This window comes from Mauremys mutica, chromosome 1 (genome assembly GCF_020497125.1).
Source record: "Mauremys mutica isolate MM-2020 ecotype Southern chromosome 1, ASM2049712v1, whole genome shotgun sequence".
Classification (NCBI taxonomy): domain Eukaryota; kingdom Metazoa; phylum Chordata; order Testudines; family Geoemydidae; genus Mauremys; species Mauremys mutica.
Genome location: NC_059072.1, coordinates 156,212,094 through 156,237,138, shown reverse-complemented (window position 1 = coordinate 156,237,138; position 25,045 = coordinate 156,212,094). Strand labels below are relative to the sequence as shown.

The 25,045-nt window shown below is 42.5% G+C and overlaps 1 protein-coding gene across 11 annotated transcripts in view; it reads left to right on the top strand.

The window, feature by feature from the left end:
• Nucleotides 1-25,045, top strand: part of STXBP5L (syntaxin binding protein 5L) — a 421,232-nt gene that overhangs the window by 208,773 nt on the left and 187,414 nt on the right. For all 11 annotated transcript variants that reach the window (XM_045001069.1, XM_045001067.1, XM_045001064.1 and 8 more), the window contains exons 5-6: nt 14,357-14,491; nt 22,606-22,669. In XM_045001069.1, coding sequence (XP_044857004.1) covers nt 14,357-14,491; nt 22,606-22,669 — 199 coding nt within the window. The remainder of the gene's footprint in view (nt 1-14,356; nt 14,492-22,605; nt 22,670-25,045) is intronic.

Below are 25,045 nucleotides of genomic sequence, written 5' to 3'. Positions count from 1 at the left end.
GATATACCCAGGGAGCAGATCTGCACTGCTGATTTTTATTAAAGAAATTTAGTCCTTCTTTTACAACCATCAGACAATTGGTGCACTTTATTATAACACTGCTTTTTCTCCTCCAGCCTAGCAGAATACTCTGACCATCCTGGACAATCATGTTTTTCTCCCTCCACATTTTCTTTTACCAAACCTCTGAGGCCAACAGAGATAACTAAGTCAAATGCTTAATACAGTTACAGCTCCTTTCCTGTGCCGCAGACCGTGCAAGCTGGCTGGAGTCATCCTCTTCCTTCATGTCTGTCCTAATTGCACTCTATCACCGAGATGGAAGATACCATTGTCCCAAGTGGGTTGGCAGTATTTAGAGCCTTGCATGTTTGTTTCCATTAAAAGGAGAAACTGACTATATGAGTCAGGTATTTCTTTGGTGCAATCTTATTTGCAATCCGAAGAAAGAATGTACAAAAAGTCCTGTTTCCCCCGGTGTAGTAGGAACACACAATAATAGGCAGTTTCCTTGCTCAGATATCCCAAGCATGCCTCTCCAGTGAGTTCTGTGCCCAAAGAGCACTGGTCTCTCTGCTCCCACTCAGGGTCCCAGTCACAACTGCATTTCTCACTGTCAGCTGGCTTTCTTCTCTAACACACACTGCTTGCTAAACAATCCTCTAGCTCTAGCATTTGCAACCAGTCCCAAGGAAACCTCTCAGACCACACAATTTAGGCTGTCTGCACTGCGCACTGTGCCGCTACAGGAGTGCTGCTGTAAGGTGCGCAGTGTAGCCACTCATTGTCAGCAGGAGAGAGCTCTCTTGCCGACAAAATAAAACCACCCCCAATGAAGTGCGGTAGCTTTGTCAGTGGGAAAGTATCTGCTGCCGATATAGCGCTGTCCATGCTGGCACTTTTCATCAGTATAACTTTTGTCAGTCTGAGGTGTGTTTTTTTCACATCCCTGACTGCCAAAATTTTACCAATGGAAGTGCAGTGTGTAGACATAGAGTTTTGCTCTAGCTTTTCTATGTGTCTTGGGTGGTAGCTTCCTATTGTTTCCTGCGATCACAGTTAAGGTCAGTGGTTTGAGCATTGGCCTGCTAAACCCAGGGTTGTGAGTTCAGTCCTTGAAGGGGCCACTTAGGGATCTGGGGCAAAATCTGTACTTGGTCCTGCTAGTGAAGCCAGGGGGCTGGACTAGATGACCTTTCGGGGTTCCGTCCAGTTCTGTGAGATAAGTATATCTCATATTATTATTATTATTATTTGTATTATTCCACTGAGCCTGAAAGAAGGTAGTTTAGCACAGCCATTGGCTTTAATCAGGTCTCTGATTGCCTATAGATCAAAGAGCCACTTGATGGCAATCATTAACATCTTTCAGGGTAACAATACTAATCTGGATGTTTAGGGAAGTCTCTGATACTTCCCAGTGTTTTCTGTCTCTGACTGCCACCCTTTTGCTTCATGTTGCTGTAAATTTCTCATCAAACAAGGATGGTTGGTTGTGGCTGGGACTCACTCTGAAACCACTCAGTGCTAATTTATCCTTTAATGAACTGCTCAAGCAACAACCTCCTCATTATCTGCTCATTGCCACAAACAACCTGTCTCTCATTCTTTTCATATTTCTGCTTCACATGGACACTACAATTTAAAAATTAATATCAACTCCCCATTGAAACTCAAATAGCAAAAGTTTATTATACCAGCAAAACAGAGGAGCATCAAAAGAAATAAAAAAACTCCCTCAGAACCTGCCTTACATTCACTTCTAAACGCAGTAACCACACTGTCTACTCATGTAGTTAATGTAGAGGACATGGACTTAGGAGATCTAGTTTTTTTTCCTAATTCTGACTCTGGCTGCAAATAGCCATTTTGGCACAATCTAGGTGGGCAAATTTGAATTGAACACCCAGGGGATTTTCAGAGCTGTTTTTTGAGCACACCTACACTCTCTGAATATCCAGTAGGACAAGCATTCCATATGGGTAGTTCAAAGGTAAGGGCTCAGATATCAGTTCCCAAACAGCATTTTCAGAAGTGCCCAAGGGATACAAAAGATTTCTTCAATGTTAGCGATGTCATAGGTAGTACAGGTGTTCAGTAGGTCCCCCCTGACTGCACACAATGTAAAGAGCCCACACAAATTTCTGAATCACAATTTGGCTTAATAATTTATCTCATTTCCAATTATGTCCCAGGGCTGTGTCTGCTTTTTGGAGTGTTTTCCCCCCTCAGCTCCATTTCCCTTTCTGTAGAAGCAGCAAAGAATCCTGTGGCACCGTATAGACTAACAGACGTTTTGCAGCATGAGCTTTCGTGGGTGAATACCCACTTCTTCACTTGCATCTGAAGAAGTGGGTATTCACCCACGAAAGCTCATGCTGCAAAACGTCTGTTAGTCTATAAGGTGCCACAGGATTCTTTGCTGCTTCTACAGAACCAGACTAACACGGCTACCCCTCTGATACATTTCCCTTTCTGAGGTATTTAAATGTCTGATGTCACTGCTGGCTCCAAGGAGAGAGCTGTGCAGATAAAGCTAAAGACATAAGGTCTGTCTCCTGCTTCAGCTCCATTATCAAGTGTCTTATGAGAGCTGCAGCTTTCTTTGGGAGCAGAAAGCCATTTCCCCCTCACCACCCAATTTGGGAGGGGTCACCCCAGGTCCCTTCCCCTGGATAGGAGGAGAGAGAGAGGAGCCAGAGTGCAAATCCTCTACTGGTTGGAACTGTTCCTTCCATGCATAGGCACCGAGTCCATGGGTGTTCCAGAGCAGGAGCACCCAAGGAAAAAAATTAGTGGGTGCTTAGCACCCACTGGCAGCCAGCTCTCCCCTTCCCCCCAGTGTCTTCCGTCCACTGGCAGCCCCACTAATCATCCCCTCTCCCTCCCTCCCAGCGCCTACTGCCTGCTGCAGTCAGCTGTTTCATGGTGTGCAGGAGGCTTTGGGAGAAAGGGGGAGGAGTGGGGATAGGGCATGTTTGGGGGGGGCAGAACTGGATGGGGTGGAGACTTGGGGGAAGGGTGGGGGGAGTATGCGGGGGGGAGCAGGGGCCGAAAGAAGGGAGGGGGAGTGGGGTGGGGCCTGGGGCAAAGCGGGGGGTTGAACACCCCCAGGGCCCGGAGGAAGCCAGAGCCTATGCTTTGATGAGTGTCACACTGATTCTGGCCATGACAGCATGTTCTCCAGAGTTTCCATGGTTGGCCTATTTCAGAAAGAAAATGAAGTTCTGCAGTCCCAAGCAGAGCAAAGTTTCCTATCTAGTTGCAGTGCACATCAAAGGGGAGATGAACGTCAAGGCAGACTAGGGGCTTGTCTACACTGGCAATTTACAGCGCTGCAGCTTTCTCGCTAGGGGTGTGAAAAACCCCCCCGGAGCGCAGCAAGTTTCAGCGCTGTAAAGTGCCAGTGTAGACAGTGCACCAGGTGGAGGTGGGTATTTTTTATTTTTTTTAGCGTTGCCAGTGTAGACTAGCCCTAGCTAAGCAGGCAGAAGTTTGGGTAAGCCATTACCTCCCGTACCAGTTAGCTGTTTTACAGGTTAACCCCAGCACTGCTGTTTTATGCTGTGAGAGATGGTTTTTGAGTGCTTGCTCAGTAGTGTACCATTCCAGCCACGAAGCTATGGTAGTTATGGTGTCAAGTGAGTCTGTGTATTTGGGCTTCCTCTCACCTTCTGTGCTATTATCCCTTCACCTCGACTTGCCACTATCCTGTGGGTTTGCCCGCTTCTCAGCCCCCTTTTACTCCGCTTGCCTCTGGGTATCCAGGCATGATTTCTATATTTAAGTTGTCAATTTGCATATGCCGATATGTACCTATTCCACCGAGCCCGGAGCATGTAGGAAATTTGCATGGGTGTATTTAAAATAGGGTCAAGCTCAGGTCTCTCAGACCTTTACGCTCAGCTCTTTTGGTGCTCCCCAGCCTGTGTGTGTACGTGGCGCACACACCTGTGGCCATGTATAAACTAGAAAAATCAGTTGTGTTTTAAAATATTGTAGCTTACACATTTTAATTAACACAATTTTAAACAGGACTTTAATATAGACCAGGTAAGTTGTGCTTAAAAACATGTTGGATGGTGGCGCGTTACCATAAGGGAAGCCTAGGGTTAACCCATGGTCAGCTAACATGTTTTAAAACATGACCTGTTTTCCTAGTCTCGACATGGCCTGTGTTCAGGGAATTCTTTGGCTAACATTATGCTTAGTAACACCGAATCACAGCAGGTAAGTCATGGAGCATATACTGGATATGTCATATGGAAATACTCTTTTTTCTTTTTCTTTTCTTTTATTTTCAACAGCACAATCATTACTTTTTCTGGTTCTGGTCTTTTAAAGTGAGGCTTTGGGAAGTGACCCAATCCTTTATCCTGTGGTTAGCAGAAAATATAAACAGCAGGATAAGCCTAAAGTATGCGATGACTTGATGGGAGAGAAGGTGTATGAGGGAGTCACTCTGGCACTGTTTGCTGCCTGTGCTGGAGAATGTCTGAAAGAGTGGCTTGTCACTGAAATCTATAAGTATCTTTGAACATCTTTAGGAGCATATGGTATTGGAAAATAGTAGGGCTATCAAGTGATTACAAAAATTAATTGTGATTAATTGCGCGATTAATTGCACTGTTAAACAATAATAGAATACCATTTATTTAAACATTTTTTGATATTTTCTACATTTTCAAATATATTTCAATTATAACACAAAGTGTACAGTGTTCACTTTCTATTTATTTTTTATTATAAATATTTGCACTGTAAAAAACAAAATAAATAGTATTTTTCAACTAACCTAATACAAGTACTTTAGTGCAATCTCTTTATCATGAAAGTTGAACTTACACATGTAGAATTATGTACAAAAAAACCTGCATTCAAAATAAAACAATGTAAAACTTCAGGGCCTACAAGTCCACTCAGTCCAATTTCTTGTTCAGCCAATCACTCAAACAAACAAGTTTGTTTACATTTGCAGGAGATAATGCTGCCCACTTTTTGTTTACAATTTCACCTGAAAGTGAGAACAGGCATTCTCATGGCACTATTGTAGCCAGCGTTGAAAGATATTTACATGCCATATGCGCTAAAGATTCATATGTCCCTTCATGCTTCAACCACTATTTCAGAGGACATGCGTCCATGCTGATGATGGGTTCTGCTCGATAACAATCCAAAGCAGTGCAGACCAATGCATGTTCATTTTCATCATCTGAATCAGATGCCACCAGCAGAAGGTTGATTTTCTTTTTTGGTGGTTCAGGTTGTATAGTTTCCACATTGGAATGTTGCTTTTAAAACTTCTGAAAGCATGCTCCACACCTCATCCCTCTCAGATTTTGGAAGGCACTTCAGGTTCTTAAACCTTGGGTCAATTGCTCTAACTATCTTTAGAAATCTCACATTGGTACCTTCTTTGCATTTTGTCAAATCTGCAGTGAAAGTGTTCTGAAAATGAACAACATGTGCTGAGTCATCATCCAAGACTACTATAACATGAAATATACGGCAGAATGCAGGTAAAATAGAGCTGGAGACATACAGTTCTCACCCAAGGAGTTCAGTCACAAATTTAATTAGCAAATTATTTTTGTAACGAGCGTCATTAGCATGGAAGTATGTCCTCTGGAATGGTGGCCAAAGCATGAAGGGGGATACGAATGTTTAGTATATCTGGCATGTAAATACCTTGCAATGCCGGCTGCAAAAGTCCCATGTGAATGCCTCTTCTCACTTTATGGTGACGTAAACAAGAAGTGGGCAGCATTATCTCTCGTAAATGTAAACAAACTTGTTTGTCTTAGCGATTGGCTGAACAAGAAGTAGGACCGAGTGGACTTGTAGGCTTTAAAGTTTTGTATTGTTTTGTTTTTGAGTGCAGTTATGTAAAAAAAACAAAACTACAATTGTAAGTTACATTTTCACAATAAAGGGATTGCACTACCGTACTTGTAGGAGGTAAATTGAAAAATACTGTATTTTGTTTATCATCCTGACAGTGCAAATATTTGTAAAAAAATATAAAGTGAGCACTGTACACTTTGTATTCTGTGTTGTAATTGAAATCAATATTTTTTAAAATGTAGAAAAACATCCAAAAATATTTAATTTCAGTTGGTATTCTATTGTTTAACAATGCGATTAGAACTGCGATTAATTTTTTTTAATCACGATTAATTTTTTGAGTTAATTGTGTGGGTTAACTGCAATTAATTAACAGCCCTAGAGAATAGCAGTTGCATGGACTCATCTGCAGTGAGCATTTGCCATGCTGCCTGGTTTGCACAGCTCCATGGACAAAGCAGAGTCTGGCAGGGACATCCCTATACACAGGTTGGTCACAAATATTCCATTCCCCTGTCCATACCATTTTAACATCCTATTCAGTTTTGGATTCCTTGAAACACTAGTAAAACATATTGCACTGGAACAAGAGGCATAGAAATTCCTTTCAAGATATCCCACATTCAGTCCATGGGTTTTTACTGTCCTAATGATGCCCATTGAGAATGGCATTCCATATCAGCTGTTGTACAACCTTTGGACCTGATCCAAGGAATGTGGAGCATGTGCTAAACACCTACAATTCCCATTGACTTTAGTGGGAATTGCCCGGACTCAGCAGATTCTCGGCAGCTCAAAAGATCAAGTTCTTTGCCAGTTCACTCATGTAGCTTAATGAAGCAGATTGTTATAGGCAAAAGTGTTTCACATTCTCATAAAATCATCATGATCCTATTTTCATTATCATGAGCACGATTTTTTCTTTGTTGGCCTTGATTACTTGCACAGGCATCAAAATACATCTTCATTTGATTGTGGGATGTATGATTAATGGGAGGATGCCTTTCTTTCACAAGCTGAAACACAATATACAAGAATGTACTGTGTTTTATTGAAGAGTTTGTTGGATGAAAAACACAGTACATGCCAGTTACTAACCCTAACTAGTTTGAAGCTTTAATAAGAAAGTTTTAGGACAGTATACTACCACCTCAATCAAGTATAAAGCATAAGTAAAGCAGATAGAGCAGGATAGCATAATGATCAGTTACTCAATCCTGGGGTGCAGGTAGGCTGTTTCTGTCATCATCAGTTCCATGCTGGTCCAATCTGGTATAAATCCTGTGCTGCTCCATACCCCCTTTGTTAAACACACATCCTTTATACCTTTTTTTGTAACATGATGAAGGTGCAGATTATTAAAACTACCTCATCTATAAACATTCTATTCTAAATGTATTTCATATACACTAACCCAAAATCCTTATAACTGATACATTTTTACTTATTCTGCTAAAACCCTAATTGGTATCTCCTTCGCTATCTTTTTTTTAAGCTCTTACTATCCTCCTTATTACATTGGTGGACTGCACGTCCACCAATGTAATATATGCCATCATATGCCAGCAGTGCCCCTCTGCTATGTACATCGGCCAAACTGGACAGTCTCTAAGGAAAAGGATAAATGGACACAAATCAGATATTAGGAATGGCAATATACAAAAACCTGTAGGAGAACACTTCAACCTCCCTGGCCACACAATAGCAGATCTTAAGGTGGCCATCCTGCAGCAAAAAAACTTCAGGACCAGACTTCAAAGAGAAACAGCTGGGCTCCAGTTCATCTGCAAATTTGACACCATCAGCTCCGGATTAAACAAAGACTGTGAATGGCTTGCCAATTACAGAACCAGTTTCTCCTCCCTTGGTTTTCACACCTCAACTGCTAGAACAGGGCCCCATCCTCCCTGATTGATCTAACCTCGTTATCTCTAGCTTGCTTCTTGCTTGCATATATAAACCTGCCCCTGGAAATTTCCACCACTTGCATCTGAAGAAGTGGGTATTCACCCACGAAAGCTCATGCTGCAAAACGTCTGTTAGTCTATAAGGTGCCACAGGATTCTTTGTTGCTTTTACAGATCCAGACTAACACGGCTACCCCTCTGATACTTGACACCATGCAAGGCACTGCATTTAGCCGTATGGAGTGGAAATCCATCAACCTCATGAAGAAACTTGCACAAATACAGACAGACATCATCTTCCTTTCCAAATGCAAACGGATGGACATCATACCAAATGGACTAAAGGTAAAAAATCCACTGCTATCTACATACTACACGGACCACAGTGAGAGATTATGCCATACTCTATCAAAGAAACTGAGGAACCACCTGATCAGCCTCCTATACAGCAAACAGGAAAACATCAAAAAAGAGCTCTCCAACCTGGAGACTCTCATCAATAACCAAACTTCCATACAAACGGACTTCACTAAAATAAGACAGGAGATCTACATCACTCACTTCACCTCTCTACAAAGGAAAAAGGACTGTAAGCTGTCTAAACTCCTACCTGCCACATGGGGCCACAACCGTGGTACCCCTAACCCACCCAGCAATATCGTCAATCTATCCAACCACACACTCAGCCCAGAAGAAACGTCTGTCCTATCTCGGGGACTCTCTTTTTGCCCTGCCACCCCCACCAACATGATACAGTTCTGCGGCGATCTGGAAGCCTACTTTCGCCGTCTCCGACTCAAAGAATACTTTCAGGACAACACTGAACAGCGCACTGATACACAGTTACCCTCCCACCAACAGCACAAAAAGAAGAACTCCACATGGACTCCTCCTGAGGGTCGAAATGACAGTCTGGACCTATACATTGAATGCTTCCGCCGACGTGCACAGGCAGAAATTGTGGAAAAACAACATCGCTTGCCTCATAACCTAAGTCGTGCAGAACGCAATGCCATCCACAGCCTCAGAAACCATCCTGACATTATAATCAAAGAGGCTGATAAGGAGGTGCTGTTGTCATCATGAACAGGTCTGACTACCAAAAGGAGGCCGCCAGACAACTCTCCAACACCAAATTCTACAGGCCACTTCCCTCAGATCCCACTGAGGAATACACTAAGGAACTGAACCATCTACTCAAGACACTCCCTACACTAACACCGGAACAAGTCAACATACCTTTAGAGCCCCGACCAGGGCTATTCTATCTACTGCCCAAAATCCACAAACCTGGAAATCCTGGACGCCCCATCATCTCGGGCATTGGAACTCTCACTGAAGGACTGTCTGGATATGTGGACTCTCTACTCAGACCCTATGCCACCAGCACGCCCAGCTATCTCCGTGACACCACTGATTTCCTGAGGAAACTACAATGCATGGGTGAACTTCCAGAAAACACCATCCTGGCCACCATGGATGTAGAGGCTCTCTACACCAACATCCCACACGCTGATGGAATACAAGCTGTCAGGAACAGTATCCCTGATGATGCCACAGCACAACTGGTTGCTGAGCTCTGTGCCTTTATCCTCAGACACAACTATTTCAAATTTGATGACAATATATATCTCCAGATCAGTGGCACCGCTATGGGCACCCGCATGGCCCCACAATATGCCAATATTTTTATGGCTGACCTGGAACAACGCTTCCTCAGCTCCCGTCCACTCACGCCCCTTCTCTACCTACGCTACATTGATGACATCTTCATCATCTGGACCCATGGGAAGGAGACTCTGGAAAAATTCCACCACGATTTCAACAGCTTCCACCCCACCATCAACCTCAGCCTGGACCAATCTACACGGGAGGTCCACTTCCTAGACACTACGGTGCAAATAATTGATGGTCACATTAACACCACCCTATACCGAAAACCTACCGACTGCTATGCCTACCTTCATGCCTCCAGCTTCCATCCCGGGCACACCACAAGATCCATTGTCTGCAGCCAAGCACTGAGGTACAACCGCATCTGCTCTAACCCCACAGACAGAGACCAACACCTACAAAATCTCCACCAAGCATTCTCAAAACTACAGTACCCGCACGAGGAAATAAGGAGACAGATCAACAGAGCCAGACGTGTACCCAGAAGCCTCCTACTGCAAGACAAACCCAAGAAAGAAACCAACAGGACTCCACTGGCCATCACATACAGTCCCCAGCTCAAACCCCTCCAGCGCATCATCAGGGATCTACAACCCATCCTGGAGAATGATCCCACACTTTCACAGGCCTTGGGTGGCAGGTCAGTCCTCGCCCACAGACAACCTGCCAACCTGAAGCATATTCTCACCAGTAACTGCACACCGCACCATAGTAACTCTAGCTCAGGAACCAACCCATGCAACAAACCTCGATGCCAACTCTGCCCACATATCTACACCAGCAACACCATCACAGGACCTAACCAGATCAGCCACACCATCACTGGTTCATTCACCTGCACGTCCACCAATGTAATATATGCCATCATATGCCAGCAGTGCCCCTCTGCTATGTACATCGGCCAAACTGGACAGTCTCTAAGGAAAAGGATAAATGGACACAAATCAGATATTAGGAATGGCAATATACAAAAACCTGTAGGAGAACACTTCAACCTCCCTGGCCACACAATAGCAGATCTTAAGGTGGCCATCCTGCAGCAAAAAAACTTCAGGACCAGACTTCAAAGAGAAACAGCTGAGCTCCAGTTCATCTGCAAATTTGACACCATCAGCTCCGGATTAAACAAAGACTGTGAATGGCTTGCCAATTACAGAACCAGTTTCTCCTCCCTTGGTTTTCACACCTCAACTGCTAGAACAGGGCCCCATCCTCCCTGATTGATCTAACCTCGTTATCTCTAGCTTGCTTCTTGCTTGCATATATAAACCTGCCCCTGGAAATTTCCACCACTTGCATCTGAAGAAGTGGGTATTCACCCACGAAAGCTCATGCTGCAAAACGTCTGTTAGTCTATAAGGTGCCACAGGATTCTTTGTTGCTTTTACTATCCTCCTATTTACTCAATCCAGCTGTCGTTTCATTGCTTTCATGTATTTCATTGTTACTTACGTTTGTCTTATTCTATCTTACCTTCTTATTGTAGCCTTGGAATTAGTTGGGGATTGGTCCTGCTTTGAGCAAGGGGTTGGACTAGATGACCTCCTGAGGTCCCTTCCAACCCTGATATTCTATGATTCTATGATTCTACTGGTTGGCTAGCTCCTTTCAGTCAATGTTCATCGTCCCTAGTCTGTTTTACTAGGCAGATCTACATCTGGCTAGAAAATCACACATTTGTCTGGTTTGCTTTGCCCTGTTATCTACACAGACCAAGAATCCAGTGTAGATAAGACACAAACCAACTGTTTGATTTTTTACAACCTTTGAAAGCTGTGTCAACAAGGCACATTCAGAAAGCAAAAAAGTTCCCTTTAACATTGTCTTATTACACTATTAAATAGATAGCTACTTCTCTAATGTTATTTAATATAGATTTTATAACACAGTTCATTATACCTATTTTTACAAGCTCATTCCATAACGATAGTGTTTTGCTGAAATGAAATTTCTTCATTATGAACCTGAGGTTTGTTTCTAATGTGTAAACCTTGAATTGAAGTGAATATATTTCATAACATTTACAACTGCAAATATAACACTATAAAGTGAGTTTTCATTTAATTTTTTTTTAACCAAAAAAAAGTAATGCACTTCAGGCAATTGGATTGCACTAGACAGGACAGTTCATTATAATGTTGAAAGTGCTTTGCTTGTTGTGTAGAAGCCTAACAATGCATTCACATTATATATTTTAGTTCATTTTAGTTTTGGAGCTCCAGTCCCTATATGTGAAGGACCCTGTATCTCAGGTTGTTTTGATTCTTTGTTGACCCCGTGTATCAGTGCCATGGTGGTTCAGCGTGTCTTCTCCTTGGTAAACCATTAATGTAGAGCAGTGATGTTCAAACTTTTTTCATTTGCAGACCCCTAAAAAAATTTAATGGAGGTGCGGACCCCTTTGGAAATCTTAGACATAGTCTGCAGACTTCCAGGGATCCACGGGCCACAGGTTGAAAATCACTGGTGTAGAGGAAGAAAGGAAGTTTGGTGCCTTTGAAAAATGTATCAAATGTAGCAGTCTAATGTCTGATGGACACTCATAAGTCTCGTAAAGGACCGTAGTTGGCTAAGTGACCCTAAGGAACTTAAGTGGACCATGTATTAACATAGACACAAGAGTAATGGGATGGGCTCCTTTGGTCTGTTTTTATGCCATTTTTGAAGTTATTTGTTTCCAATAGTGCTATGTCAAAGTCCCCAGAACAGCTAGTAGCTGTAACTCTCACAGTATATGGATGCACCAGAACAGTGGTGATAGACTGTGATTTCCAAGTTACAGTATTTCCTCAATCTCAGATATATCTGTTCAGCAGGGATTTTTGTCGTCTGATAGGGAGCAGACATGGTTGGTTGGTCAGATTTTTTTTTTAAGCTCACATTGTCTGAATTTGTGTCCATGTGATTTAGCTGTTAATTTAAATTTTTGTGTTAAGATGGGTGCTTAATAAATCATTCAGTAAACAAAACAATTACGTTAGCGTCTCTTAACTTAATTTTATATTACTTTTTGAATTGCATCACTATCTTTGTATGAAGCCAAAACAGTAAACAGAAGTGAAATAAATAAACACACACACACACACACTATAAGTACATGTACATACTTTCTAAAATTGCACTAAAGGTCTGATTTTAAAAAGCGGTCTCCATTTTTGCACCCACAAATATTTGTCGATATAAATGCTCCTGTTAGTTGTCAGACTACCTGATTTCACTCTGACTTAGATGTCTGTAGTGGGCACTTTTCTTTGCAGATGCTAAACTGTGTTTGCAAAATTGGAAGCTATTATGTCCCTAAAGCCCTGCTCCCACAGAAGTTAATGGGATCTTTGCCACTGACATAATTGTGTCTGTAAGGGTAAAATTTGTCCCTGTGCAGGGGGCTGGAACAAGGTCTATGTCCCGCTCGAATCATCAAAATAAGACTGAAATGATGCATAGACCTTATCCTGACCCTCCAATCATGGATGAACACCCTGACGGAGGATTTCAGGGTTGCATTACTTAGCTGCCTTAAACCTAGAGCAATATAAAAAGGAGAAGTAAAATTATTCATTTGAGTATATTCTGCATAAAATATTTTGATCATATGATTATATAGCCGTAAAACTGCAGAGTCATTCAAAGTACTGTGCGGGGTCAGGAGAAAAAGAATATGGCTTGCTAAGTGTTCCTCATAATTGCAGATAAATATGTGAAATTAATTTCCAAGTGAAACACTTCCTTTAGTTTAGGAGGTTGTGAATATTTTTAGCCACAAAAGACTTGGGTAACCTTACCATATTTGACGAGGTAAGATTGCTGGAAGGAAACTATCATTCTCTTATAAAGCAGGGCAAAAAGATTGATACTTCATAAAAACATAAACTTGAAATATGTATATTCTTAAATAGTGTATGTCATTTAAAAAAATAACTCAGGATAAAAATACAAGTTGGAGTTGATGGCTAAATTAGTATCTCAAAGCTAGAAATATTTGCTTTTGGAATCAAATGAATGACAAATATAATAAAGTAATAAAGTATTGCATGCCCGGCAAAGTATGTGCTTTTAATAAAGACAAACCTCCTGTGTGCTAGAATATGCTGTTGGATCAGATAGAGTTTCAGTCTATGTAGGCAGTATAGATATAATTAGATTTGAGCTGCAAATATTCTACATATCTCATGTGGATTCTCTTTTTAATGTAATGTGAATATTGTAATGTCAAAAAAATTGACTCTATTCATTCATCATCTTTATGAAAATTGTTGTATCTTATCACGAGAGACCATCATGAGATTTTTCCTAAGTGATATAGCACTGGGCTATGATATGAATGTGGGAGTGAGAGTTTAAATCATATCTCTGCTTGACTGCACTTGGTAATGCTTTATCAGCTCCATACCCTCTGGACTGATTAAGAGCTAATAAAGTGAACACTTCTTTCTGTGAATAATAATGTTACATTTCCTTTGTACAAAACATTAAACATGCTCATGTCTCATTAATGCCTGTGTACTGAACTGGAAAAATAGCTTTTTGTAAAGAAGAAAATCAGAATCTCTAGCTCAATGGTTCAGACTTTTTCATCGTGTGGCCCACATATTCATAGAGAGATTATCTTGTGTCTACCCCCTCCCATTCAGGATTGCACTAAGCACATTAAGATGGCTCCTCTTTCCTGACCCTATTAGAGGTAGGTAGAATGGCTCCTCCTCTTTATTCCCAGCTTCTTCACTAGGAAGAGTTTGGACACCTGTAGAATCAGCTGGAAAAAAGGAGGAGCCAGCACCGTGGGCTGTGCCAGCTCCACAGATCACATATTGGGAACTGTACCCAAGCTACTTTGGCCTTAGGAAAACAGAAGGGACAACTGTTTCAAAAGAAAACTTGTTGGAAATATGATTGTTTGTACAACTTTAAGTGAGATACTTTTTCCCTTACAGGATTACTTACTGCCATCTACCTTTCCAAAGTAAATGGCTCTACGTTGGAACAGAGAGGGGAAATACACATATTGTAAATATTGAGTCCTTCATTCTTTCTGGATACGTTATCATGTGGAACAAGGCAATAGAACTGTAAGTGTGGACATATCACTTTTACATTGCTGGCAGTTCTTTTCAGATTCTTTGCTGAGATAATTACTTGGTTATAAACAATCACAAGAATTATTTTGTAGTCTCCTGTTTTAAGGAACATTTTGCTGCAGTACTGATTGTGATTCATCAGAAGAATTTTTCAAGGAAATTCAGTTTCTAGATATATTATAGTGATATCATGTAATATTTTAAAAAGAGATATTTGTTAGGGACCTGTAGCAGGATGGATCCCTGCTCCGGGTTTTAAGGGGTTTAAAAGTGGCTTGGCAGGGCTTGAGAGCTGCTGCTCTCAAAGCTGGGCTGATTGGGGAAGTAGCCGCAGCTGGGCCACACCCCAATCAGGCCACAGCTGGCCCCTATAAAAGGCTGTGAGCCAGGAGCCCAGTCAGTCTCTCTCTCTGTTTCTAGAGGGAGATGGGCCTGGCTGCAGGGAACTGAGACAAGGTACCTAGGGTGAAGCAGGGCTGGGGAAAGGCTGAAGAGCTGGAGAAGCTCCAGCCTAGAAAACCCCAGGCTGCGGCCTAGCATAGGGCAAAGGGTACTGGGGGTTGCAGGGGGCAACCTAGGGGTAGGCCAAGGCAGCAGGTCCAAACCCCCTTTGCCGATGATGAGTGCTGGCTACTGCAGTCTGCCCCAGCGAACGGGGGCTAGATAGAGACTGGGCAGTAGCCACTACTGAGGCGAAGTGGGGATAGTAGGGTGGGGGTTCCCCTGGGAAGGGGAAACCCGGTTAAAGGGGCACCGGGGTCTTGGGAGGGACACGGGGCCAATAGCAAACAGGTGGATCACTGGCCTGCAGAGGGTGCTCCCGGGCTGGAAAGAGCGAATTCACCTGAGTCACCAGCAGGAGGCGCCGCAGGGGAATAAATATATTTGCTTGAAATACTAAATAAAATACAGACAGTCGTAGATCCCACAAACTCAGTGAACATCCTCTGGACACAACTTTTTCATTGAACATACAGGTTGGCAAAATTTGATCACCAGATCCTCTAGACCAGTGGTTTTCAACTTTTCTTCATTTGCAGAACCTTAAAAAATTTCAAATGGAGGTGTGGGCCCCTTTGGAAATCTTTGACATAGTCTGTGGACCCCAAATTGAAAACCACAGCTCTAGATTAATGCCACAGCCTGAAAAGATTAATGGAGCCTATTGGACTACACAGCTTGCTGGAGAATTTTTTCCCCCTGGTCCAAGTTGTAGGGAAGGTCACAGCCAGAATGTATTGTCCATGACCATGAATGCTATGGCATCCCCCTCAGAGGTTACCTCAGTTTACCTATGAAGTTTGTGAAATGGAGAGAGGGTGTGATGCATTCTTGGGGTGACCTGGACTGTGGGGTCACTTTGTTACCATCGCTGTCTCCAGTGAGACAGTTGGTGCACCCCAAACTCCTTTGAAGCATTCCCGTGTGATATCAAGCTCCTGTCATTGGCTACTCACAGAAATACCAGGTTTGCTATCCCCAAAAGGGAGTGTACACTAGCTTGTTTGATTCAACTGAGGATCACTTCCTATATAACATCACAGCACATTTATAGTGAAAACAATCAAAAGATTATTATCAAAGGCTAAGATTTAAGAGATAGTGAGTAAGAATAATAATGAAACACAGAAAAGTTACATATAAAGCAAAATTTTAATACACTTCCCAGAATCTACACTAAATAGGTTAAACCCTTGTCTAAAGTAGTTTCTCTCATCTCCCAGCATCTCCAGCCAACATGGCTGACATCCCTTTTTTATGAATGTTAAAGCACTACCTTGATGAAAGATAAAGAGGGGTCCTTTTGCCTTCTCCTTATATCCCCCAACATCCATTATTTTGTCTCTAGTGGTCAGGATGACCACCTGGGGCTTATTCCACAGTGTGCTGACTTCATGGTGACTTTATTTCCTCATGTTGACTTCGTATGCAAATGTCTGCATTGTCTTGTTTTATAATGCTTAATGTAATGTGAACCAATGTAGGCAGGTGAACATACATCCGTTATCTGGTAGAAACCTGTTTGTCAACCCTGCCTTGGAGGCACGCTGCACCAGCCCACCACCGCCACCTTTGCAGTCTGAGAGCAGGGGCACCAGAAGCTCCCTAGAAGTGGGAGGGGCCCACCAGTGCTCGGACGAGGGCCCAGCCCCGCCTCTTTCCTGAGGCCCTGCCTGCTGCTCGCTCCTTTCCCCACTTCCCCCCATCACTTGCCCTTAAGGCAGGAAAAAAGCGAGAGGCAGAAGCTGTAATCTCTAGAAGACTCTTTCTCCATTGGTGGTGGGTACCACAGGTTCTGCCTCTCACTGGCCCAGCTGTGGGACTCTTCCTCCTGCTATGCTGATGCCGGAGCAACTCAGCTTTATATCTGTAGGGGCGCCAGAACAGGTGGAGGAGGAGTCAGGAAACTGTGTCCCCATCAATTTTAAAAGTGGGAAGGCTATGCCCTCCCACTTTTTACCAGCCCTGAGTGGGTGGAGAGGAGCGAATGGCGGGTGGGGCCTTGGGGGAAGAGGCAGAGGGGGAGCGGGGGCTTGGGAGGAGGTGAGGAGCGGGGAAGCAGGGCCATGATCCAGGCACTGGTGGCCAGTGTTCCCTCTAATTTTTACGTCCATGTGCTGAATTAATTTTGTTATTTGCACCAATGTGAAGGTGTGAGACACATCACCTTCATATTGGTGCACATAACAAAATTCATGTGGTGGGGGTGGGGCCAAGGGGTTCAGAGTGTGGGAGGGAGCTCAGGGCAGGGGCAAAGGGTTGGTGTGGGGGGATGAGGGCTCTAGCTGGGGGTGTGGGCTCTGGGGTGGGGCCAGGGATGAGGGGTTTGGGATGCGGGAGGGGGCTCAGGGCTGGGGCAGAGGGTTGGGGTGTGGGCTCTGAAGTGCAGCCAGGGATGAGGGATTTGGGGTGCAAGCTGCCCCGGGGCTGTGAGGGGGAGAGATGACTCCCCCCAGCCCTCTCTCGCCACAGCAGCTCAGGGCTGGGGGAGAGCTGCCTCCCCCAGCCGCGGCAGCTCTGGTGGGGCTGGTCTAGGCTGAGGGAGGGGCTTTTCTCCAGCTGAGGCAGGTCTGCGCTGGGGCCAGTGGTCAGGGATGCTTCTCCCCACCACTGCAGGTCAAAGCTGGGGCTGGCGGGGAGGGGCACCTCTCCCTGCTGCAGCCCTGAGTCCCTGCATGGGATTTAATAGACAGCTGTGCAGCTTAGCAGGAACTTAGCCAGTGGCCCCCTGCTTCTAGGGAGTTTCTGGCACTCCTGGGCATAGCATCCCCAGACAAAAGACTCAGGCGCTGCCTATGGGATGGGGCAGATCTTTCACGTTTCTCATAGATTCATAGACTTTAAGGCCAGAAGGGACCATCATGATCATCTAGTCTGACTAGTTTACCCATGCCTCAGGCTGCAGAGTTACCCGTGCCTCAGGCTGCAGAGAAGGGCAAAATGCCCCAACGGTCTCTGACAATATGATCTGGGGGGAAATTCCTTCCTGACCCCATATATGGTGGTCAGTTGGACCATGAGCATCTCAACAAGACCCACCACCAGCCAGATACCTGGGAAAGAATTCTCTGTAGTAACTCAGCCTCCCCATCTAGTGTCCCATCACTGGCTGATGGGGATATTTGCTGCTAGCAGTCACAAATGGGCTACATGCTATTGTACGCAGTTTCATCATACCAGCCACTCCATAAACGTATCAAGCTCAGTCTTGAAGCCAGTTAGGTTTTTTCCCCCACTGCTCCCTGTGGAAGGCTGTTCCAGAACTTCATTCCTCTGATGGTTAGAAACCTTCGTCTAATTTCAAGCCTAAATTTATTGATGACCAGTTTATATCCATTTGTGCTTGTGTCAGCACTAGCACTTAACTTAACTCTCTCCCTCTCTGGTATTTATCCCTCTGAGAGGTATTTATAGAGAGCAATCATATCTTCCCTCAGCCTTCGTTTGGCTAGGCTAAACTAGCTAAGCTCTTTGAGTCTCCTCTTGCAAGGTAGGTTTGTCATTCCTCAGATCATCCTAGTAGCCCTTCTCTGTACCTCTTCCAGTCTGAATTAATCTTTCTTAAACATTGGAGACCAGAATTACACACGGTATTCCAGATGAGGTCTCACCAGTGCCTTGTATAGTAGTAACAACACTTCCTTATTCTACTGGAAATATCTCACCTGATGCATCCTAGGACTGCATTAGCCTTTGCGATGGCTCCATCACATAGTCATCCTGTGATCAATCAATATGCCCAGGTCTTTGTCCTCCGCCATCACTTCCAACTGTAAATCCCCAGTCTATAGCAAAAATTCTTGTTATTAGTTCCTAAGTGCATGACCTTGAAATTTACACTATAACATTTCATTCCATTTCTATTGCTCCAGTTTTCAAGGTCATCCGGATCTTCTTGTATGATACTTCGGTCCTCCTCTGTATTGGCAATACCTCCCAACTTTGTGTCAACTGCAAATTTTATTAGCACAATCCCACTTTTTGTGCCAAGGTCATTAATAAAAATGTTAACTAAGATTGGTCCCAAGACTGATCCCTGAGGAACTTCACTAGCAGTCCCCCTCCACACTGACAGTTCATGTGTCAGTATAGCTCACTGTAGTCTCCCCTTTAACCAGTTCCTTACCCACCTTTCAATTCTCATTAATCCCCATCTTCTCCAATTTAACTAATGATTTCCCATGTGGAAGAGTATCAAATGCCTTCCTGAAATCCAGGGAAATTAGCTCTACTTCATAGCCCTTGTCTAAAAAATCAGTTATCGTCTCAAAGAAAGAGATCAGGTTGGTCTGGCACGATCTACCTTTTGGAAATCCCAATTACCATTTATCCCAATTACCATTTATTTTATCCCAATTACCATTTATTTCTATGTCCTTAATTATTTTCTCTTTCAAAATTTGTCCCTTACATACCATTAAAGTCAAATGAACAGGCCTGTAGTTCCCCAGATCACTTTTTTCCCCTTTCTTAAAAATAGGTACTATATTAGCAGTTTTCCAGTTACGGGGTACAACCCCCGAGTCTATAGCTTCATTAAAATCATTGCTTTCGTGCACAATCAGTCCAATGCGTCTCCTCGGGTAGGGCTGTGGGTAAGAAGCCACAGTCTAATCCTTAATTGTACATTCATACCAATAGAAAAGTCAGATTTCCTGAATAAGGAATGCAGGATTGGTAATAATGCTATTGCCATAACCTGATAAATATTTTCACATTTCTAACATGAAATAATATATATAAACAGAAATAAAAGCAATGTTTCTGGGGACCTTAGAAAAAGAGGTGAGTGATTAGGAGCTGTTTTAAAGGAAAAAACAGCAGCATGCACTTAGCAATTGAAAGATGGAGAAAGCTTCTGAAAATTTACTGGAGAGAAAATGAAATAGAAACTTTTTAGAATAAAGGAAGATTGGATAGATAATCTAGCTTCTGTCTTTGAGGGAGAAGAGACTGTGTTGAATAAGGGAATAAAATAATATATTTAAATAATGGCTTAAAGACATGCTCACATGGTAACATGTAGAGTGCAATAGGACCCTGAAATCAGCAGGGAAAATAAGTGTGTTACTTTACTATAACTGAGTGAGATGATTGCATTCCAGATAGCAACAGCTGGGTCAACTTCTCAGCTTATTCTTATGCATTGACTGGGGTATGTGCATGTGCATGTATTTCAAATCTGGCAGAGTTAACTAATTAAAAAACCCAGGTCTCTTAATACTAGAATTAAAACATTGCTCTGGATCATGGACTCATCTGCCCCCAGATTTTTAAACCATTTTGCAACTTTGGAGTTCTTTTAACTCCTCGTTGCTAGTGGATGCCCAAACTACCCACATCCATCTACAACTGGCAGAAAATTGCCTCCAGTCCTGTGGAACTCAAACCAGGCCACAGTGATTCTTGCATTTATAATCTCTAAATATTCACTGGGCCAGAGACAGAGAGAAAATGACCCTATAGCCTGGTGATTAGAGCCCTCATCTGAGAGATGGGAGACCAAGGATCCAGTCCTCCTGCTCCAATGACTCCTTAATTTAAAAACATGCTACAGCTTCAACTGGAGACATTGAGGGCACTCCCCGCATTAGAATAGCCCATAGCTCAGTGGCTAAGGCACTCACCTTATCAGGCAGAGGGAGGACTTCAATCAGGGGATCTCCTGCATCCCACCTTACCCACTGTGCTAAAAGTTTTGAGAGGTGCTCCTCGTGGAGCTAGGTGGCCTCTGAGCACATCTACCAGATTGGGCCCCACAGGTGAGATAGGCGGAGGAGCACCTATCTTTCCCCAGTTGGTGGATCACCCTGGGGCCCTAGGCATCTGAGTGCCTAGAGTGAGTCAGCAGTGCACATGCCCAGAGGCAGAAGCATAGGTGCACAGGGAACTTTTACTGCAAAAACGTAGGCAATGCCTAAAGGGCTAGGCAGCGACTGAGTGGAGGTTTTATAAATGCCAGTGGTTCCTAAATCTGGGATTTAAAATGGTAGTTAAGTCCCTAAATCCCCTAGTGAATCTAGTCCTATGTGGTTAATATTTATTTTAATTATGTTTAATGGTGAAAATGCACTAAAAGCTTAAGTAATGGGTGCATAATATACGTACAGTATAATATCACAGAGAACAATAATGACAAGTCAGTCAATGTTATATGGAAATACATAAGGCACAGGATCCATTTAGGGCACAGAGTGAGTCCATGGTGCACACAGAGGGAATGCTGAAAAGGTTAGATTTAAAGAGTTTTCTTATTTTTGGTGTCTTGATCATTTTTAGAGAAATCTTCCTAAAATATAGTCTAAGTAATGTAATCATTTTGCTTAAAAATGTTTGGTTATGCAGATTATGTGTTGCTTAATTCACACAGATAGTTGTAACAATTTATAAGATGGCCTCTATTGTGGTGGGGAGAGGTGGAACATGTAAGTAAGAACACATAGAACTTAATTTTTGTCACACTTGCAAAGGTTTTTCAGAGATGTAACTGATGACTTCAGTTGAGATACTTTTGACTTACAATGATATAAATAAGAGGAGAATCAAGCCCCTACGCTCCATAGTCCAAGAAGGTAGCAAGAATATCTGTTTCCATCACCTCTGAAAACCATCCCTATGCAGGAAAAAAAAAATCTGATAGCAACCCCGAAAAAAAAAACTTAAAATAATTTTAGAAAGTAAAATAGATAATTGGATTTTGAAGAAGAGCCTTTCTCACTGCATGACAAAGATAATAATATGGCAACCAAAGTGGGCAAAGAGGAAATAGATAAGGCCCTCCCTACAGCCAACACAAGCAGATACCAATGCATTATTACCTGAAATAAAAGATCTGCAAACTGATATTCAGACTATAGTAACAGGGATTGAAGAAGAGATTGCTGCTATAGGGGGAAGAGTTGCTTGTTATGGAAAAATGGGTTGGTAAGACTCAGTTACATATTTTCCAGACTAAAATAATAAAGCTGGAACAAAATGAAAGAGGTCTGCCAAATAAAATGGATAGTAATAAGAGAGAGAGGCTAACATTTTATCTACACAGGGATGTCCAGAAAATTTAATCCGAATTAACAACAGGTGTGATTTTGAAGTGGATTAGTTAAACCACATTAAATCCCTGTGTGGATGCTATTGTTCAGAATTAAAGTGGCTTTAATTAAGTTTAGTTTAAAGTTATTTTGGAAGTGAATTAAAATAAATCAAATTAAGGGCACTTTAATTCTGAATGAGGGTGTTCACTCATCGTGTAATTAGATATAGTATGAAAGTGTATATAACAATTTATATCCATTTTTATATATGCAGAATGTATGCTTCATATGCAAAATTTTTTTTTTTAATGGCTGTTACGCACATTTATCTAAATTGTTCCTCAGCTTCAAACTTACCATGTATTAGAAAAGATAACTGGAATTTATACGATGATACATGATTCTACATAAGGGGTAAAGTCTTTTGTTGTTGTTTGTGTGCAAATATCCTTCACCATGGCGATTTTCCAAACAGTTTTGGGATACCGTGTCTCTAACATACCTAACAGCTAACATAAATCTCCTTTTTTATTGAAAGAATTTACAATGTTTGAAATTGATTTTGTTTTGCAGATCCACAAAGACTCACCCTGGCCCAGTTGTACACCTAAGTGATAGCCCAAGAGATGAGGGAAAAGTGAGTACAGTAACTAATGATGTAAAATATTTTAATTATGTAAAATATTTCAACATTTCATAGCTCTCCCTAACCTTAGCAGTTTTTCCTTTTCACTCATTCACTACTTAATCACTTGCCTCCATTATACCATCCTGAGGTCACTCTAAAATATTGCCTGGGAAAACTTTTGGAAAATATTGTAATTCCCTTTCTGCTATATTGAGAAGAATATTATGGTTTAAAATGTATGCTATATTTTGAAGTCCTCATTCAAGCAAAGCTACTGTTGACTGAATGGTAGTTTTTCCTGAGTAAAAATGAGATAAACTGTGTAAGGACTTCAGAATTTGACTAAGTATGCATTACAATGGGCACATTTATGAATTATTGTCTTTGACAAGAATATTGATGGCAATATTCCATAATTGGAGCTTGCTGCTATTTGTGAACAGAGATGAAGACAGCAAAGTGCTGTCAATCATGGAAGCCAAGGACCCCACAAGCCCAGCTCCTGACTCCAGTTCCTCAGACAGGCAGGCAGTTTCAGACTCATGCTAGTGTGGCCAATTCCCCCCTCTGTCACTACCTTTCTCCAGTTCTAATAGCTCTGCATCCTGCTCTAGGCCCTCCTCCATCCCATTAGAAGCTTTTGGTTCTAGATCTGTCCCTACTGTCTCCCTTCTCTCCATTCACTCTCCAGACCTTCATGCTTTGGACAGAGGTTTACCCTCCATTAAAAAAAAAAAATTCCAAAAGAAAAATTTCTCCAGTCTGGACCTTTGAATCTTTGTTCTTCTCCTCTTAGCAGGATGATACATAAGGTCAAAGCCACCGAGGGGAAAAAACAAAACATACTTTAGTGTAGCCTTCCCTTTTTTGCCCCTGAAATTTGTCCCATGAAGAGGGTGAGTTATCCAAACCAGAATCCATTAAATCTAGGGTGACCAGATAGCAAGTGTGAAAAATCAGGACAGGGGGTGGTGGGTAATAGGTGCTTATATAAGAAAAAGCCCCCAAAATCGGGATTGTCCCTATAAAATCGGGACATCTGGTTACCCTAGTTAAATCTGACTAGGACACTCAGGAAATGTTTTTTCAAGTAGAATTTGAGGCCACTACTCTGTTAAAATAGCTTGTTGTTGACCTCCAAGCTAAGCCAGCCAAGCCAATGAGAAATTACCTCCCCAGAGACCTCCAGAGGGAGTTGGTGATTTCTTCCTGATGAGGTAGTAAGACACTAGCCTCAACAAGTAGAAGTTTCCCAGCAATCAGAAAACTTATGTTCCATAACCAGTATTCATGTGCTGCTATAGGACACTGTCACAATTCTGAATCCTTGGAAGTACCTTAAGATGTAGAGTTTCTTAGTAACAGTTGCTATATAAAATATCAAACGATAAAATTAAAAATATTAATTATGACCATTAACCACACCTCCTAAGAGTTTATATAATAATGGTCAACAAAAATATTTATATGTCTTCTTTAAAGACCTAGGAACACATTCCCAGTTTTTGCAGAATGAATGCAGGATACAAATAGCCAGAACATTGCCTGCTGTCTAGATGTTCTTCCTTCAAAATACCATCTGGGTAAAATTTAGAATGATCATCAATAATCCTATTGAGCAAAGAGTTTGATATTCTCAGCAACAAAACAAGCCATCAACAAGATAACAATATACAGACAATCTTGGTGTTTCTGATAAGTATTGGAGAAGGCAGAAATTATTCAGGCTACTACAGGAATGCTAGTATTGTTGCATGTTCAGAAGTACCCCCACCTCGTCAAGCATACTGAGGGAATGTCTAATAATCTGTTATGTTTTCTCTGCACTACAACCACACTCTTCTTGTAACAAAGCCTTGCACATGTTTTAGCTAGGGCCACCTACTCAACGTCTTCCTTCCCCTTCACCATCCTGAAGACATCTGTGCAAAACATCTGTGAGAAGAAATAGCGGTAATACCATATCACAACCAGGACATGGGAGGTCTGACCTAATGGTCTGAGCAGGAGTCAGGACCCAGGTCAGGTCAGATACCAGGAGATCAGAGTCTGAGATATGCCTGAGGGCAAACTGAGAATCAGATGTCAGGAGGCAGGCAGGGTCAGGTTACCAGGAGACCAGAGTCAGGCAGTAGGAGCAAGTAGTGCAAGGGATGCAGTCCTAAGCAGGAGAAACCCCTTTGCAAGGACAATTTCCTGTTCCTGTGCTTTGTTTAAATAGAAGCAGGGAACCAGTCAGGACCCCAGAGTTCCAACAGTCAGATCCCCATAGTGGAGTCCTGTCAGAGTTGAGCTTCTAGTTCTGGGTCATAGGATGGCAGGTGTGAATTAACTGGCTCCTAAGAGCTCTGTGAGGCAAAGTTTGATTTGGAAAGTGATTAAAGC